The 19440-nt window shown below is 40.4% G+C and overlaps 2 protein-coding genes across 3 annotated transcripts in view; one reads left to right on the forward strand and one right to left on the reverse strand.

Annotated features, from left to right (window-relative positions):
• The window catches only part of LOC149321290 (ataxin-7-like), a 129528-nt gene extending 124496 nt beyond the window's left edge, over positions 1 to 5032 (forward strand). Inside the window, exon 14 of the mRNA XM_089518989.1 lies at positions 102 to 5032. Coding sequence (XP_089375115.1) covers positions 102 to 119 — 18 coding nt within the window. The 3' untranslated portion in view covers positions 120 to 5032. The remainder of the gene's footprint in view (positions 1 to 101) is intronic.
• Positions 5033 to 7847: 2815 nt separating this feature from the next.
• On the reverse strand, positions 7848 to 17989 carry LOC149321291 (26S proteasome non-ATPase regulatory subunit 6-like). Of its 2 annotated transcripts, XM_089518998.1 has the most exons (9): positions 17744 to 17989; positions 15706 to 15911; positions 14149 to 14294; positions 12581 to 12800; positions 12375 to 12483; positions 11101 to 11269; positions 9365 to 9388; positions 8862 to 8939; positions 7848 to 8156 (listed from the first exon to the last, which is right to left on the reverse strand). In XM_089518998.1, exons 1-9 carry the CDS (start codon positions 17886 to 17888, stop codon positions 8060 to 8062), a joined length of 1194 nt encoding a protein of 397 aa, XP_089375124.1. In that variant the 5' UTR covers positions 17889 to 17989; the 3' UTR covers positions 7848 to 8059. The 2 variants fall into 2 exon arrangements, with proteins under 2 accessions (XP_089375124.1, XP_089375125.1); XM_089518999.1 differs by lacking the exon at positions 9365 to 9388 and having other exon boundaries at positions 17744 to 17988.
• Positions 17990 to 19440: the final 1451 nt, after the last annotated feature.

The following is a 19440-nucleotide window of genomic DNA, read 5'->3' on the forward strand; positions in this document are numbered from 1 at the left end:
TGTTTAGTATCCAAGATTAGATCACAGAGTATGGCTGAACCTCTTCATGTATTTATTTATTTATCTGTTTCTTTTTTCCTTTCCCTCCATTTGTGTAAAAGCCAAAGGCTCGTCCCTAACAGTTGACAGTACCGTGATAGAACTGGATTATTTTCACTACACGTGGAAAAAAAACTCCATCTGGAAATTCTGGACTCCAAGATGCCTTTTTGAGTTCTCCCAGCTTCCCGCGGTCCTCAGGTGTGGAAATCTACTGGACTGTCACCCAATCAAGGAGTTTCCCTGAAGCCATGTCTGTAGCAGTGAAGCTTGGAAATGGACACTAGATTGCTGTCCAGCCACAGGATTGTTCCTATCAGTGTTACCCGTGGTCTGGACATCTTGCTACAAATCCCTGTCAGATTTTTACTTACAGGAATACATCATCTTGCCACTATTTGGTCTAGATTGGTTGGGCTAAGCAAAGTTTGGGGAAGAACATTACTGTGGACTTGTTTTTCTTTTCTTCTAATGGTGTCATAGGCATAACTAACTGCCATTTTGGCACTGTCCAATGAAAAAAACCCTCAAGAAGGGGGCACAATGTGTTAGGCACAATAAAAAAAAAGAAGCCCTCAAGAAGGGAATATGGCTTTAGTGTTTATAGTAATGTTCCTTGATTGGAATGCAAAAATAGCACAATTTAGAAACAATTTACCCAGCATTTGGGGATAAAAATGATTTGGGATAAGAAGCTGTCAGGAGTTCTAAAAAACAAACACATGCTCTCCCCCCTTCCCCCCCCCCCCCCCGAGTGATGTGGCCATCACCCAAAAAGAAAAGCAAGTTTTAATTTAAAGGAAAAAAAATAACATGGTACAGAATAATTGTATGGGCAGCACCCACCAAGCATAGCTGCTTAAAATCCTTTGTTCATTCCAGGGGAGCCTGGGGAGGGAGGGCCCTCTGAAAGTCCCATGGAAATGAACGGAGGCTGCCAGTGGCATTGTTTGGAGGAGGGCTGTGCCTGCTTGATTTTAAACAAAATTGCTTTAATTTTAAAATGTACATCAACCACTTTCAAATTCAGGATGGTGAATGACCTCTAAAACTATTCCCAAAGAAAACATTTCTTGACCTATACTGTATGCCATAAGCCTTTGTTGTTTGGAGTAAGTGGAGGAGAAACTAGAAAATGCCAATTGAAGTCGGTTGTAGCATCCAACCTTTTCAGGTGGGCACGGAGGATAAAAAACTGAAACATAAATGTACAAAACTGAAACAAAGTGTAAGACACTGAATTCTCAGTGATTCTTTTTTTTCCTCCCTAGAAATACTTTGCAGTACGTTGATACTATATACCAATTTCTAAACTCCCATGTTCAGATTTTTTCTGATGACTGCATTAAGTGCCAGTTCAAATTCTGAGCTCAGTGTTATATTGAACCCGTTGTGTCGCCATCCTGAACACAATAGGGGAGTGTTTTTAAACATGTTATCTGATTCTAGATTTTAACCCCACAAGAAACTTTTTAGGGGAGGGATCAAAACTTAGAAGGGCTTTAATATTATCCTTTGATCTGGTTATTTCCAGCAGTAGTGAATCTTGAAATACAACATAGAATGTTAAAACCTTTTATATGAAGGAAAGAGCAAAAAGTATAAATCCAAACAAACCATAGGGTATAATCCATGAGGAGCTTTCCTAGTGCAAATATATATGTATTAAAAAACCACCTGCAATCCATTTAATGGAGTGTGTTGGATTGTGAGTTCAGACAGCCATTTCCTCCCCAGTGAGTTTATTTGTGCAGCAATCAACTGAGGCAAGATGGAGGACACCAGCTAGCTATGGGCTTGGTTCAGCCCCTCCAAGCCCTTGGTAATCATGTGGCCAAAAGGTTAACTATCTGAGGAAGAAGAGTGGTTGTCTGAATCACATCAACAGCGCTCATGCAGGAGTAGCTCTCAAAGGATGTGCCTGTAGACTTCTGCCTTAAAAGGGCCACCAGATCTTGCTGAGATTAGACAATCTGAGCCTACCTTGTTGATGCAGCCCAGCCTTTCTCCCTACAATGGTGGCAAATTGCACATCAGGGATCCTAAAGCCACCACGAGCAGCAACTCCTTGGGGTTTTTTGTTTGTTGAATTTTAACTATTGACGTTTCCAAATCGACGTGAAATTTGCTACTGAATTACTAAAACACCGTGAAGCAACAAGACTCTATGCAGACAACTCTAAAGCCTTGAAATTACAAAAGATCATGTGTTGTTTTTAAGAAAAGGAAAAAAAAAGTACTTTCAATGGTGATGATTATGCAAATATTTAAAATGATTGCATACTGGGGGGCGGGGAAGTTTTAAGCGAACCCCTCAGTTTATAGATGATTCTGTAAAATTTTAAAACCAATTGTTAATTGGCTTATTTGGGGAGTGGGAGGGTACAACCAAAGTAATGCATCTGCTCCTGCAGAGAGAAAATCAACACAGGCGCCATCCCATGTGTTGGGTATTTTCAATCACAAGTGCAATTTGGTTTTGATAGATTTACCTTTGAAGGTCAACAAATTTTTCATAAGTTAAAACTTTAGTGGCTTTAAGTACTCAAAAACGTGTTTGTTTTATAAATAAAATGCTCTGAAAAGATCACAGCAAGTCCCAGGCTCCTTGAAAGACATGTAGATCTCTATGGAAAATCTAGTAGTTAACCACTGTGTTTAATTTAAATGGGTTGAAGCCTTGGACCCAATTCCCACTGTGAATGTCTGCATTACAAAGCCATGTTGAAAGGATGGGAAATTCATAGAAACACAGCCATGCTCTTGCACAAAGCCCAGATGGTGCATTCTGTGGTGGAAGCAGGTATGTAAAAGACATTCCAGGGAGGAATTGTGTTCTGTACTTGTCTGTAATGGCTTATAATTTTAAAATTTGCCATGAATAGAACTAGAGGACGTCTTAATTTATGCCTGCCCTCACAGTGTAGACTTGCTTAACTATTATACAAACAATATTCCATTTGGGGAGCTTAGTAATAAATGGAATTATTGTTTTTGAAGCTTTTAATGTCTGACAACATTCTTACTGTATATAATTAAGGAAATTTCAAATTTAATTTATCTTGCAAGATTTGCAGTGGCTGGGTTGTTTCTTAGAAAGATTTTGGTATTAATTTAAGATACAGTTTTTATAGTCTTTCCAGCTTCTCATTATGACTCCTGCAGTTTTCTTAACCTAAAAAAAATGTTGCAATGATGAACAAAGAATTATATGAAATAATGAAACCCATACTTTTGTATCTTTATTTTGGAATTTCTTGTTCTATTATAAATATTGAAGTATCCCTATTTCAGAAGACATATTTTGTTAATTGATTGTACATATTTAAATATGTATTTTTGCACAGGTCTTTTTTTCTTATATCCAGTTTTGGTACAATTGAAAATCATCTAGTATTTATTAATTAAAAAGAAAAAAAAGCAAATACCCTTTTTTATCATTTGAAGTGGTTCACTGCCAAGCCAATAGCTAACATGCCTATTTACAGTTTTTAAGGGATGTCTCTGCTTTGGGAAGTGGGGAAAGCTGTGTCCCTTTTTTAATGTCTTGGGAGTTGCTGGATACAAAGGAAGGCTCCGACGTTGCAGCCCTGTGCCCACAGGTGCCACTCCTCTAAGTGGCAAGGCTGTGGGGCATTTGGTTGCATACTGTTAGCCTGCTCTGGTATACACAACATTGCTTACAGTTGCCTGAGTCCCAAAAGACAACCTTTAGTTGTGACACACTGCTTTTTTTTCTTTCTTTTTGGCATTCGTTTGTGTGTGTATGCGTGTGTGTTTGTGTGTGTGCCCACATGCGTGCACCTTTGTGTGAGTCTTTACATGGTTTCAGACTAATGGAAAAACTGAAAGTGCCTGATTTATATATCTAGATTTTAAGCTTGGACTGTTTTTTAGACAGCTTCTCCTTTAAAGACTTGAATGTTCTGTTGAATTAAAATAATGGAGCTTGCTTTTCCCACCTACATATGACTTTCCAATAATGAGGGAGAGAGGATGCATGGGAATAATAAAAAGTAAAGCAAAGCAAAGCAGTAGATCAGTCTGAAGCAAGTCCCCAGTTCATAAATAATGCCAAAGGTTCTGGAGATATATTCAGTGAAAAAAATTGAATAACTGTTCCTCTGTTGCTGTCAGCTAGAACTTTAGATACAGAATGTTATCATTATTTTGTATTATGGAGGAAAAAAGTTACCTCTCAAAAGCAATTTTGCAGACTACCAACACTAGCCACCAACAACCTCTGTCTATAAACTTCATGAAAAATGAACAGGGTTCTGCAAAGGCACAATTTTCTGTTCATTCAAGTGAGGAATGGGAGAGGTTCGCAGTAAGCTTGTGTTCCTAGTGTGATTTCAACCCATCATCTTCCGGTAAGTCGTCTTCCGGCAAGAGTTACTATTGCCAAGGATTCTTTTGTTTCTGTTTGTCTCTTGGGTAATGGGGAATTGTATGGTGAAGGGGATTGGACTTGAAAAGATTGTTTTGCTTTCCTTCAGCAGAAAACCTGTTATTTTAACTGCTTTGTGCAAAATATCTTACTTTTTATGAAAGGTGATTATTATTATTATTGTTGTTATTTTTTAATGAGCACTACATAATGTCAATGAGAATGTAGGCCATGGAAGCTTCTTGTTTTTGGAGTTGAGCCTGGCTCCACAGAGAGGGGTGGGGAAGCAATCTCCTGTGTAAAATGTGTGAATAGTTTGATAATTTGTATACATATTCAAGAGCATCTGCTCAGAGCTGAACTTTTGTGTTGGCTGCTGTATAGTACATGAACAAATGTCATGGGGTAGAAAAAAATTACTTTGGATATTTAAAAAAGAAGATAAATATATAGTCTATTTGTTTTGTAACAAGTTTCTGTAAATAAAATAATTTATACTATTTATAAGAAAAAAGTTGTGCTTTTGCTTCATGACCAGGAAATTAACTTGTTGAATAAACAAGATGTGACTTAAACAAAGCAATAAAATAATTAGGATGTCTTTATGCACAGTATGTTTCTGCTTCATAATGACAACCAAGAATGTCTGAAGGAGGGGACTTAGCTTCTGTCTGCAAATGAATGCAATGTGAAGCAGGTTTGAGTGTCTCCTTAAGACCGTTTCTGAGATGAACAGCAAGGATCATATGTAGACCTTGTAGCATCTTTGAGACTACTTCTTCAGTTAGTCTCAAAGGTGCTACAAGGTCTCCCTACATACTAATTCTGTAGACTAACACGGCTATATCTTGAATTCAACCAGCAAGGATCATAGTTTAGGCTCAAGATAGAGGTTACGATACCTAATGGTGTGTCTAAAGTATTTTAGCCTTCTGTAAGCATTAGATTACCTGTCATATGTGATCGTGTGGTAAGGTAGAAAGGAGTTTGTGATATTAACATGAGTTCATAGGCACCCCATCTCCATAGAGTCTAGAGGGTTCAGGGAGGCAATTGGCTTTTCTGCATTTCTGGTAGCCTCCCATGAAGGGAAAAAAGGCTTTATGACATTCACTTGAGTTCTTTGAAACTGGGAAACCAGAGTTCTTCAAGTACACTGACCCAGATTTTGGAAGTGGGGAAATAATTTTTCACAAGTATCCTTCAGTTCACTATGAAATAGTTTCTCCCACATTTCTGTACTATCCCTCCTCTTCAGTTCTCTATTTATAGCAGAGGATTTGGGCAGCATTTTAAGTGGCAACTAATAAACAAGCCCCCAAATTTAGTGCCTTCCGCCATTATGTTAAACTGGATCTGTGTTTCACTCATTTAGGCACACCATAAAACTTATCATACAGAAAGCAGTGATTGGATAGTTCAGATTAAAAATATTTGCTCATTCTTTTAGCACACCAGGAGGCCTGTAACCATTAAAACAAAAGGTTTGCTTAAGACAATGATGGAATTATTCATGTTTTGTTTCCTCAGTATGTCATAATGGGTGGAATGGATTTTTAAGACAATATAATGGGATGCGGTAACTTAGTGGTTAAGACGCCAATTCTGATCGTCGAAAGACCGGAAGATTAGCAGTTTGAGGCCTGAGTGCTACATGATGGGGTGAGCTCTCGTCACTAGTCCCAGCTTCTGCCAACCTAGCAGTTCGAAAGCATAGGTACCACTTCGGTGGAAAGGTAACAGCATTCAGTGCAGACATGCTGGCCACATGACCACTGGAGTCATCTTCGGACAACGCTAGCTCTTCTATAGTCAGTTACAACTAACCATTCCATCAACACAGTGTTGTCACTGCATTCCTCATTCAGCAGATTGTACAAGGTGACCTCCAAGAGCCATTCAATGTTTTGAACTATAAATTTGCCAAAAGAGAGCTTCCTCACAAAGAGGTCAGTTACAGGTACACCTTATGTAGTCTTCTATCAAGTGCATCTCTTTAGGACACACATCTAATACACAGTGTGTTACAAGCATTGCCCCACAAGATAAGCTTCTTAGCTTTAACTAGAAAGTGTAGCTCAGTGTTTCCCGAACTTTGGTTCTCCAGGTGTTTGGGACTACAACTTCTAGTCCAAAACATCTGACGGTCCAAAGTTTGGGAAACACAGGATTAGCTTAATTACTTGGAAGCTAACACACCTTCCCTATGTTTCCTGCAGACATGAGGGGTTAAAGTGCAGAGCAGGTCTGATCCAGCATGTGTACGCAGCTTTCTCACACTCGTGTTAGATGCACTTTTTAAACTTTTTGTGCATCTCATCTGCCATCTGCTGGTAATTCATTAAAATAATTTGTTCTGGAACTGCTTTCCACATCCTACATCAGTTCTTTGGTTTTGGTTGTTTACAGTCGGCCCTTCTTATACGCTGATTCAAGCATCCATGGTTTGAAATTTTTTTAAAATATGTACATTTCAAATATTAAACCTTGATTTTCCATTTTTTTAAGGGGCACCATTTTGCTATGCCATGATATTTAATGGGACTTGAGCATCCACTGATTTTGTTATCCATGGGGTATCTTGGAACCAAAGATAACTGCGTATAACTGTATTAGCATCTTGAACTGTTCTGTGCCATCTATCTTCTGGCTCCCAGTGTTTTCACACTCCAGTCTTTTTTGGCAACCAAGCACTCAAGTCAGCAACTTATCAAAGCAACATATTTCTTTTTGTATGATTAATTGTCCAGGGTCACTGGCTACAACAGCATTTCTTTTTTTAAGCAGTATTTTATTCTGAAATAATTGAAATTGCTATGTCCCACAGAGCACTAGAAAAAAGTTACAGTATGACCCCAGTATCTACAGCAGATATGTTCCTGGATTTACCACAGAAATGTGAAAGCATGGATAATAGTGAATGCTGTTGAAATGAATGAGTTCTGGGTGAGGTTGACCATAGTGTTGCACTGGAGGACCTAGAGATTCCTACAGGGAATATTTTTTCAGCTGTAGATAAGTGAAACCATGTGTACTGGTCCTGCAGATGTACAGGGGCATATGTAGGGCTTTTATGTTGAACTGCAATTCCTAATGTTCTTTCCCACTGGCAATGCTTGTTGGGGCTGCTGTGCTTGCTATTGTTATTGCTGGGAATTGCAGTTCAACATCTAGAGGGCCACATAATTCCCACCCCTTTATGAAGTATTCCTGTATATGCCTGTTTACAGTTCAGTGAGATTTATCCCCAGTTTAATGTGTACAATATCAGACCTTCAGTCAGCTTACAAATTCTCTCTCACAGCATCACTAACTGTCTCTGGTGAAAAAGCTTTAAATAAAAATGCATTAGACACTAAGCTTTAAAGAGCTCATTAATGCAACCCTCTCCACCAAAACAAAAATAAAGAAACAAGTCAACTGTATTCCACATTTAATAAATGAAGTTGATCTGAAAACATGAACGGAACATTTATACAGTTCTGTTTACACCATGAAATAGCCTGTAAAATTCCTACCTACGCCATGGCTGCCATTTTCTTAGCTATAGAATAACAAGTTATACAATGATAATTATTTGCAAAACTGTTCTTGTATGCATTCGTCTTTTCCTCTTTTTTTTAAAAAAAGTTACATATTAATTACTCTAGAAAGCTTCTGAACTCTGTTTAGCAGCAAATCTCCTTTTTTTATTGTTTCTTGGTACTGCCAGTTCTTGCTGTCAGGCCTACAGATGGGAGGGAAAAGAGAATTTAGAAATCATTCTACATCACTGGCTTTCAAACTATGTTCTAGTGTTACGCAGTAAGCAAGCAAGAATGGCATACGGGTTTCTTTCAAAGGTAGCTGGTTCACAAGTATCTTTTCCTGCAAAATGCAGACAGCATCCATGTATTTTAAATACACTTGTTTTGGGCTGCATCTACACTGCAGAATTAATACAATTTGACACCACTTTAACTGCCATGGATTCTTGTGATTGTAGTTTTGTGAGATATTTGGTCTTCTCCATCAGACAGCTCTGGTGCTACAACTACAAATCACGGGATACTATAGGACAGAGCCATGTGGTGTCAAACTATATTAATTTTGCAGTGTGGCAAAATTAAGTAGTAAACTACTAAGTACACTTCAGAAAATGCCCAAGTTTTCTGAGGAGTGTATGATGTGAAGGTTACCTAAAGCTGGAATGTTAAACACACACTGTTCCTTATAATGCCAATCATACAAAGGATATTTAAAGCTGGAGCTCAGGAACATAGGCATAAATCACCATCCACTCCCAAGCTAAGGCTTCCACCCAAGTACTGTGTCAGTACCTGCTCAAAACAGCTAGACAGAGGCTGGCAGGCATTTGACACCAGAATTTATATATGTTTCCTAGTAACTATCACATATAGTCCCCAAATGCAGTAAGAAACTTGACTGGTACCTGTTGGTTTCTACTATTTCGTTGACTTTGTCTATTTTGCAGTGTAATCTCCCAGCAGCAATAAATCTTGAAAGCTCCCTGTTTTCAAAAGAAAAAAAACTGCATTAGTGTCCCAAAGCATCTATTTTTCAACCACATGTTTTAGGACTTCTCTTGGTTATGGTAAGGGAGGAATTTCCCCTTGAATAAACTTGCCATGGTGACATTTTATAGCCATGCTAGTAGGCTGCTCAAAACTGAAGCAACTGCACAATAAAATGCTAATCTGTTTATTGTTATCAAATTCAGGCACTGCAGTTGGCAAATCACAACAGGATAAAGGCAGCTTCTGAGGTGCTGCTCATAACCCCTGTTCAGCTTTGAGCTGCATCAGTGTATGGATGTGCCATAGTTACTTGGTATTATAAACCAAGCTATATAGGGAGAATGGCACATGTTATATAGAGTATAGCATGTCATAATCATAGCAGAAAAGGGCCTGATCCGATCAGGGATACCATTACCTTAAGTCAGAACATGATGAATAACTGTAAAAATACAACACAACCATCTTTAATGAGGGCCAGAAAATCAGAGGCAGTCAGATAAAACTAGTTAAAAACTTTACCAATACAAATTTTAAAAGAATTAAAATCATTTCATTTACACATTATACAAACACATTTAAAACAGCTCAACATGCTGGTGACAATTAACTCCCATTTGTGGACTACCCAGTCCTAGACCAGCAATGTCCAAACTCTAGCCCTCCATTTGGACTTCAGCTCCCAGAAGCCTCAGTCACCTTGGCCAAAGGTTTGGGATTTGGGGAGCTGAAGTACAAAACAGCAGCTGAGGGCCAGACTTCGGACATCACTGACCTAGACTACTTTGGTGTGGTTATGTAACTATTACTGTATTGGTTGCCATCATTAGCATCTCCTTTCAGTAAATTCCACCTACTAAAAAGTGGTGTTTTATCATATCGTGAACCTTTCACCCACACTCCACCACCATGAGAATACATTTATCCCATGAAACAATGGAAGAGAAACTGGTTTCTTTTGCACTACACACCCGCCACTTTAGCTGTCACAGCGACAACCTACAGAATCCTATGGTTTGCACTTCAATAAGGCACTAGAGATCTCTGACAGAGAATTCTAAATACCTCCCCAACCTACAAATTTCTGGATCCAGTAAGATCGAACTATGACAATTAAAGCAGTATTGAAATACAATAAATACATAGTATGAAAAAAAATCACCTGCTGAAGGCACTTCACTGCATCAATAACAAAACAGACCTAGATTTTAGACTCCCCTCCATAAGTGAAGTTATATACACAGCCCAAATGCATTTTTTGCATTGGACACTGGAATGGTAATTTTGGTCCAAGAACAAAATGGTTGCTGTTTTGCAGCAAATCTCTGTACCAGTTAAGACCGTTCACACTACCAACACTAAAAATTAGCCAGTGTTCAACAACAAGATAATGTTAGTTTTTATGTTTTATATAAGAAAAATAAAATATTTGGGAAGCAGTGATTAAATGCAAGTTAGTACTGTAATAGTGTAAAAAGTTTCAGGCAAACAGGGAAATGGACAAGGCACCCACATCGCTTAATGCAGTCCTACGCCACAAAATGAGATGTGCCTTCTTTAATGAAATCCCCACAGGTACCCAACCCAGCCATCTTTTCTTGGAAACTGTCCAGCAAGAATCTGGTTTTCAGACATAGCTTGTTCAGTCACTATCAAAGATAACAAGTCACAGAGGAGATGCAGGAGAGAGGAAATAGGCAAACAACAGATTTATCCCAGTTTTTTCACATGAATTGATGTGTAAAATCTTTGAATACATCTGAAATGGAGCAGTGGGATAACCATTCCATGTTTCCCTTCCTACAGTTCTCCTGATAAAATGTGAGATTGTTGTTTCCTAAGAAAGCAAAGTTGGCTGTTCCTCAGTCACAATTAATAACATAATACAATTGAAGAATTGAAAACATCTCAACAGTCATCTAATCTTTTCCCAGTGCAGAAACCCACAGTTAAAGCATCCACCTTCCTACCATTTAGTCTAATTCCAACATTTTTAAATATTGCTTGCCCTAGTCTTGTGCTAGTCTTGTCCTAGTTTTGTGATCTGATGGTTCTTTTTCTGTCTGATGTTACTGCTAATATAGAAGAAACCAGACTATATGAATGCTGTGGAACTAATATGTTTGGGGGAGGGGGAACAGAAAAAATACTTACTGATCTATGAACTCTACACAGACTCCAAAAGCATCTGCCATGTAACCTAGCGTAAGTGACCTATAGGATTCTAGGAGCTGGCTGTAAGCATGGATTCTCATTTCTCGAACATAATAACGATAGTGAGGTGCAAACAGCCAGTCTTTCTTCATCTCTTGCTCTACAGTGGCTGAAATATAGAAACATTACATAAAGACAATATCACACAGAAGGCTCCCTACCCCTGCCAGAATTAGCTCTAAGGTTGGATTGACATGTTAGGTGAGCTGTTCTAGGCAAACCTGTGCACTTGCCAACATCAGCATGCGTTTCTTTGTGGCTAATGCACCCAACAAAGAAGAAATACTCAGCACACACAGGTAGGAGCCATGCAACAATGTTAACATGGTGTAAAGTACAGTTAGCCCTACATATCCACAGATTCTTTATCCACCGATATAACCATCTACTGCTTGAAAATATTTTTAAAAGCTATACATTCCAAAAAACAAACCTTGATTTTGCTATTTTATATAAGGGACATCCTTTCACAGTGCAATTGTAAATAACAACAACAACAACAACAATAATAATAATAGGATTTATTTATATACTGCCCAATCACTGGGAATCCGAGCAGTTTAATTAATTATTATAAACTAATTAATAATAAGACTTGCACATCCACTGACTTTGTTATCCACAGGTAGTCTTGGAACCAAACCCTAGCAGGTATCAAGGACCCAATGTATGCCCCAGCTGAGATCCAATAGTGAAATAAGGAGAGCAGACATAGGTCCAAAACACACTGCAGAAACAATCCAGTTTGAGACTACTTTAACTGCCCTGGCTCAGTGCTAGGGAATCCTGGGAATTGTAGTTTATTGTGGGATTAGAGCTCTCTGACAGAGAAGGCTAAATATCTCACAAAACTACTGTTCCTAGAATTCCCTAGCACTGAGCCAGGGCAGTTAAAGTGGTCTCAAACTAAATTATTTCTTCAGTGTGTTTTGGACCATAGTCTCAGTTTCACAAAGTACACTTTGCCTTCCTTTTCACATGTTCAGCCTTCCACTACATGAGGATTAAACCGCTCATAACCTGAACCAGCTTTGGTCCATTTTGCTTGTTTCTGGAAAATCTCATGCCATCTTGTACTTGTACATAGTCCACAAAGTTTCAGAAAGCCAGCCTTAAGAGACATAAGGCAAGTACGTGAGAACTGGACATGTATGTCAGCCACTTTCAGTCTAATAAATCTGGCAGACCAGAAAAAAGAAGAAACACTGCCTTACCCAGTGACTGGAAGAAAACTGAATACCGGCATTCATAGAGTGAAAAAAGATACTGCCGCACTTTGGGTAAACTGTGCAACACTTCTAGAATCTCTGCCCCTTTGATCACCTAGGGAAGATTAGGCAAAAACCAAAACGTAAGACATAAGAGGAATAAGGAAACACACGCTCTGCAGGTTCTCTATGAAAGCAGCTGCTTGGCTTACCTTCTCTCTAAGGTCAGGCCTGTCTAATGCAATCATACTGACATAGACTGTGTATGTGACAAAGGTTTTGTAATCCATAAGTTCGTATGATGTAAATGTTGAAACTGTGTCCAGGAAGAGCTCAGCTGCCTGCTTGAAGTCTCGAATGGCGACACAGTAAAGACCCTGGTAGACCTTAAGACGATTCCGTCGGTCCCAATCTCCTCCTTCCTCTATTAGACTTTTAAAACAGATAGGTGTGTTGTTATCCTACAGTCCTTGGCAATGCACACACTTCTTTAAAGAAGAACTGCTGGAAGACAGCTAGTTAAGCAAAGAAAGTCATGCCCTAGTGGCCAGGAATACAATCTGGGCGTTTACCAATCATATTAGAGATTGAGTCTCCCTTATACAGAATTCTCAACTCTATATATATACAGTATATATATTAAAAAGCCTTTTTAATGAGATATTGACACCTTTATTTTCTGATGGTTCAATGTACACAAACTTTGTTTCATGCATAACATTATTTTAAAAAATATTTTTTAAAATTACCTTCAGGCTATCTCTATAAGGTGTATATGTAATATAAATGAATTTTATGTTTAAACCCGGGTTCCATCTCCATGATAGTGCCTTATGCATGTATATGCAAATATAGGTATTCTAAAATGCCACACATACACACCCCAAAAACTCCAAAACACCTCTGGTCCCAAGTGTTTCAGATAAGGGAGACATAATCTATATCGTGTAACATGGTGTCTGGACTTTTGTCTAACAGGGTTGCTAATTTTGTCTGCAGTTCTGACAAACCCTTTTATCCAACCCTATGTATGTTTACTTAGATGCCCAAATGAAGTAAAGGCAACAGCTTCTGTTTGTACGTGTTTGTGTATGCATGCACACACTTTTAAGTCGCCTGTTGAATTATGGGAAACCTAAGAATTTAATGAAGTTTTATTATACAAGGAATATTCAACAGGTGGTTTGCCATTGCCTTCTTTTGAAATATAGCCTCAAGGACCTGGGATTGCTTGGTGCCCTCACATCCAAGTATTAATCAGGGCTGACCTTGCTTAGCATCTGACATCAGAAGAGATCTGGTGCCTCCAGGGTATTTATGAGATCACATGTCTAAAAACTGTCTTACTGAGAAGTTATCTCATTTTAGGATACTCTTTAACTATACTACAGGGACATTTAGTTTCTGAGCGTTCTAAAAAATATGAGTTTCTTCTGTTTCTGGGAAATACTGAGGTCTGCATACAATTTTTAAGTCTGAATAATAAAATGTTCCAATACAGTACAGTGCTGATTTTTTTTTTAACCTTCCAACTTTTATTTTGCTTCCCTATCAGTTTTACCAATTTGAAAAACTTGCAGTTAACCATTTATGGTCAAAGCAATCTGAAGCTCTATCCTCTAATACTTTGCATCATTTGCAGAATAAAGGGCATTTATAACTGTGCTTCATAAAGCTGTATGCTTCCAACATATAACACACCTCAGATTCCTAAATCCAAGTCCCCTGAACTATAAACTGAACACCCCTCTACACAGTGCTAAAACAAGAGAAATGGTACCTTTTGGCTTTTTCAGTGTTCCGTGTTATGAGGTCATTGTCCATATAAAACAGGCCAATTCGGAGCAGATAGAACACAATATCCAGCCGATGTCCCAGAGCCACAGTTTTGTCATATGTCTTCCGAAAGGCTGTCAAAGCAGCTTCCTAACAATGTAACAATGTGCTAATGTTAGACTCTGCAGATATGCCTTGGTAACAGACATACCCTGCCCTCACATGCAATATCCAAGATCCTTCACCAGATTTTACCTCTCAGAAAAGAAAGGGAAGTGACTACAAGAAGTAGAGTCTTTTCAGCCTATGGAAATGTAGGTCATGGAGGTGCTCACAGCTCAGCAAATCCATCCTAATAAAACACACTCACTTAGCTGACAGAGATCATCTTTCATCTGGCAGTTTTAAAGAAATCTGAAAGATGTTATTACTTTCCAATCATGATTTAACCCCTTTGATTTTCTGAATAAAGGCCACATTCTCTTAAATCATCTTGCTAGCATCAGTCCCATAAAATATGGAGAATGCAGGAGAGCTCTTCTATGTCAAGCTGAGATTTGGAGCAGAGGCACTTCCTGCAGGTCAGGGGGCATGCTAATTCTCTATAACACTGCTATCTGGAACAGGTAAGTGCGTTTTCCCAAAACCCAGGGTAGTAGGAGACAATTCCTAATCTTCCTCTAACGGTGTGCTACTCAAAGTGCTGGTCTATGGACCTGTGCCAGTCTGCGAGTCAATGGCTGTCAGCCTATGGTGATTTTTAGGGGGGAAAATAGCAGGTGATACCAAAGGGCACAAATACGCCACTAGTCTTCGGCACATTAGGAAAAAATGCTGGTGTTACTCAACATATAGCATCATCAAAAGCACTCTAACACATGCAGAGTCTTTGATGGATGGGAAGGATTAGTGGAAAATACAACCAAGGAATGGGCCATGTCAAAATTTATAAACTCACCACAAAATGTACTAGGCATGGCCCTTGTAGTATCTTCTAACTCTACAATTCTATGATTCTAATGAACTAGGCTAGAATCTGAGAACCATTAACAGCAGGTTTACCATTATATTTTTGCTTGTTTACCACTGCTGTTCCTTAATTTATGAGAGACAGTGAGGATTAAAATGCTGCTTGTCACAATTGCTACATAAAAAACAGTGGGGGTGGGAGTAAGATGGTCTACCCATGCCTTCCACTTACTACATTTTCTTTCAAGGATAGCAAGTTTTATTTGGCATAAACTTTCAGTGATCAGATTCCAATTAATCACATGCAGCTGATGAACACAGGGCTGTAGGCCATGAAAGTTTAAACCAAATAAAATTTGGCCTTAAAGTGCCACAGGATTCTATCTGCATGACAGGCAACTCACTGCTGCAGAAGCAGGGCCGCCTCAGAAAATCCTGCCTTTCCTCTCCCCATGATCATTACTCTGATACATAAGAACCTCAAACAAGAACATCCCAACCAAGCATGTTTCAAGATGCTACTTAGAGGAATACATGGGCACAATCAAGTGTTATCACTCAGCTGTTTATGCATCCTGAGCCCTGCACCTACCTTGTCCCCAATTCGGCAGAGGTACTCTGCTTTAGCCATCATGGCATCACGAATTTCACTTTCCCCCAGGTTCTTCTCTGCGTCTTCCAATTCATCATCAAGGCGCTTAAGCTCATCCTCATTTGCTTTCTTCATCTTATTTAACAGATCGGTATCTACTTGCCAGTCAAGAGACTTGCAGAGGGATTCATAGTATGGGGCCATGTCTGAAAAGACAATTGTCACAGGATTGGTTAAATAGACTTCAACTGTAAAGAGCACAGCAGTAGAACATTTAGAAGAAAATACAGTGAAAACTGGTTCTTCTACTTGAGCCTGTAGCAGAATAGCCATGTGGTGCAGTGGTCAGAGGTGAATGGAGACAAGAGGACCCTGAGATCAAATCCTTCCTCAGGTTCAAAACTTACTGTGTAAGCATATCTCTCTCTCAAACTAACCCACACCATAGATTTGTTATTTTTGGTTTGAAACAGCCAAACAGAATTGGGGCCGGAGGACTTTTGCTTCTCCTTTTCCAAAGAAAGCTCTTCCTCCTGCACCTCTGAACAGGCAGTACAGAAGGACACAGCCCCACTCTGTATTCCTCAGAGAGGTGTGCGACATGCCATCCTTTCTCTGGCAGAGGTATGACGCTGCTTTCTTTGGGGATGGCCTATGGAGGAGCTGTGAAGCTGTTTTACTGTCAGAGGCTGAGACTTCTCCCTCGACCTCTGTTAGGCCCCACTTAGTTTTCTTATCAGTCACATGGCCAAGACTATGCAAGAAGAGAAGGCCTCCTCCTCTTCCCACCAGAATTCAAAAGGGATGAGGTGAGGGATCCGGCAAAACGTTCTCCCGTGCCTCATGGGGTCCCATGCACCAGTAGGGTTTGAGCAGCAAAAGAGAGACTCAATGGCTACCTGCTTCCATTCATCCTCCTGGTGGATCCTGGACCTGAAAGGGACTGCAGCAGCAATGACAGTAGCCTCCTGGATGATAGCCTGGAGCAAGGCTGCTAGATCTGGAGGGGGTTCTTTGCTGGCTAAGTCGAAGGGGCTACTCAGTACTGCCCCCTTCCCCATGTCATCTAGATAGGTCACCTCCCCTACCCCTGACCTTCTGAAGCTGGGCAGAGGCTGTGTGGAGAAATTAGGAGGAGTAGCTAACACTCCAGAGGACAGGATCAAGATTCAAAATGACCTGAACAGAGTAGAAAGCTGGGCCAAAGCTAACAAAATGAAATCCAACATGGAGAAATGTAAGGTACTGCACTTAGGGCAGAAAAATGAAATGCACAGATATAGGATGGGGACATAGATGTTTATCACACTATGCTCTTAAAGAGGTAATGTTCCAGTGTGACTCCTCTAGCAGCCTCCTGTTGCATGCTGGGATTGGCAGTTTTAAGGAGCTGAACTTCTCTGCCTGAGAATTCTAAATACCCCTCCTAAAAACTGCCAATCCCAGCATGCAACAGGAGGCTGCTAGAGGAGTCACACTGGAATAGTAGCTCTTTAAGAGCATAGTGTGATAAACATCAATGTTTGCCCTCCTCCAGTCTACTGGGTCTTCTTATAGACGCTCCATATAAAACTTAGCTCCGTTGAAAGTTCCTTAGTCATCCATCCTGGCTTCTTGAGACATCTCTCATGTTTCTTCCTCTCTGGAACTGTTTGAGATTGTGCCTTCAGCATCTCTCCTTTGAGAAAGTCCCATCCGTCCTGAACTCCCTTCTCTTTTAGTATTCCTGACCCTGGGGTCACCCTCAATACTTCTCTAAGGACTGAAATCCGCTCTCCTGAAGTCTGGCTTCTCCTTTCCACTGTATAACAAACTCCAGGAGAACATGGTCACTTCCACCTAAGGATCAAGATTGCACTGGACGCTTTGGCTCTTTGTCTGAATCTTCACTATGGAATTCTGGGAGGTGGAGTTTGTTGTGGGGCCCAGAGCGGAGCTCCCAGAATTCCATAGCGGAGACTCAGAGAAAGAGCCAAAGCGTTTCCAAACCGTGTTATCTGCCCGGTGTGTCCCTATATATGTCCCGCCCGAGGCCCACCGTGTTTCCGGATGGCGTCCATGAGCTCCTGCCGGGCTGCCGGTTCCGGGCGCCGGGGCTGGAGGCTGAGGAGGAAGCGGAGCTGGGCGATGCGGAGGTCCGGGTTCTTGGGCAGGCCCTCCTCCTCCAGGTTTTCTAGGGGCATGGCGGAGACGGCGAAGGGAGGCAGGGAGACAGACAGAGAGGCTCGGAGGAGGCACCGGGAGCAGTGACTCAGGCCCTCGCCCGGAACAGGAAGGAAGGAAGGAAGGAAGCAAGCGGGGAGGAGAGAAGGAGAGCAGCAGCACTCTACATCCGGGCCTCCAGCGCCGCCATTGGCCTGGAGGAGGCCGCCATTGTGGCAGCCCCTGCCCTCCCTTTCAGCCTTCTTCCCTCAGGAGGACGCTGCCCCACAAACACAACACCTTCTCTCTCCATCGGGAGCAGACCGGGCTTTTCAAGAAGCCTGGCTCTGCCTTGCTGTAGGAGCCTTTACTTGGCTCCATCCATAGATGTGTGTGTATAGTAGGGGCATGGTGCAAAAGAAACACTCCTATCAACATAGAGGCGTTTTTATTTGGCATCATGCCTGTATCAGCCATATATACACATGCACACACAAGATATACGTATATGTCTATATATACACACACACAGACATATACCTATGTGTGAGTGTATGGTAGGGGCATGGTGCCAAATCAATGCTCCTATATCAGTTCAAATCCAGGCTGCTTAAAAGTCCTGCTCCAACCTAGATCTATTTTCTCTCGAAAGTGGTCCCCAAACTGTGCCCTTTAAGAGATTATTGGACTTCAGCTCCCAGAAGCCTCAGCCATGTCAGCCAGTAGCCGGGGATTCTGGGAGCTGAAGTCCAAAACCCTTATAAAGAGCACACTTGGAATTTTGGAGCATGACTTCAATTAAGAGGCATGAATCTGCCTTTATATATTTCAATGGAGTGTTTTGAGGTTTTGTTTGGTCATGTCCTCCCCCTTTTTTTCCCTTGAAGGTGCTCTGTGAGCTGGAAGTGTTGGGACCCTGCATTATTCATCTTTTTCATTGTCTCTTAATTCTTATTCTTATTGCAATTATGGATTTGTTTATTAAAACTTTGTTGGAATCATTCATTGGTTTATTAGAATTTGTTGTCGTCTCTTAACTGTAGTGTCACAGATGGAATAGAAAAGATGACAAATCAAAGCAGAGCTGTAAGGATTGCCCCCAAAACAAGTTCCCAGCAAGTTGGCCCCTTTGCTTTTCAATGATTTACGAGGGTGAAACTTCTGCAAATGCATGATCTGATAGCAAAACGATCACCTGTTGAATCCCCCCTCTCCTGTGATGTGTTTGTCATGGCACCAGAACTCTCTGACAGGGAAGGCTAAATATCACAAAACTACAAATCCCAGAATTCCATAGCATTGAGCCATGGCAGTTAAAGCAGCATCAAACCGTATCAATTCTGCAGTGCAGATGGAGCCTTGGCGAGGCATTATAATATATCCAGATGTTCTCTTTAGGTAGATAATGCATTTCTTCTTAGCCTTTTTTTATTCTAGTTGTCCCAAAGGCCAAAAGCTTAGAATAACTTGAGTCAATTTCTTTAGTGATCTTGCTGTTCTGCTGTGTATAGGTTTTTAATATTACAGCAGGGAAAACACATTACATTCCACAGTTTTATTGCCACAAGCAATAGATATTTTATCCCAATAGGC

This window comes from Sceloporus occidentalis, unplaced genomic scaffold (genome assembly GCF_023333645.1).
Source record: "Sceloporus occidentalis isolate IW3139 unplaced genomic scaffold, rSceOcc1.0.p SCAF_1, whole genome shotgun sequence".
Classification (NCBI taxonomy): Eukaryota; Metazoa; Chordata; class Lepidosauria; order Squamata; family Phrynosomatidae; genus Sceloporus; species Sceloporus occidentalis.

Excerpts from the sequence above, each read along its gene's own strand:
- LOC149321291 (XM_089518998.1), bottom strand. The coding sequence starts at position 17,888 with ATGCCCCTAGAAAACCTGGAGGAGGAGGGCCTGCCCAAGAACCCGGAC. Across the intron at positions 14,295-15,705 it reads TCTGCCGAATTGGGGACAAG|GAAGCTGCTTTGACAGCCTT; the intron begins GTAGGTGCAGGG and ends TTACATTGTTAG. Across the intron at positions 12,484-12,580 it reads GGCCTGACCTTAGAGAGAAG|GTGATCAAAGGGGCAGAGAT; the intron begins GTAAGCCAAGCA and ends AATCTTCCCTAG.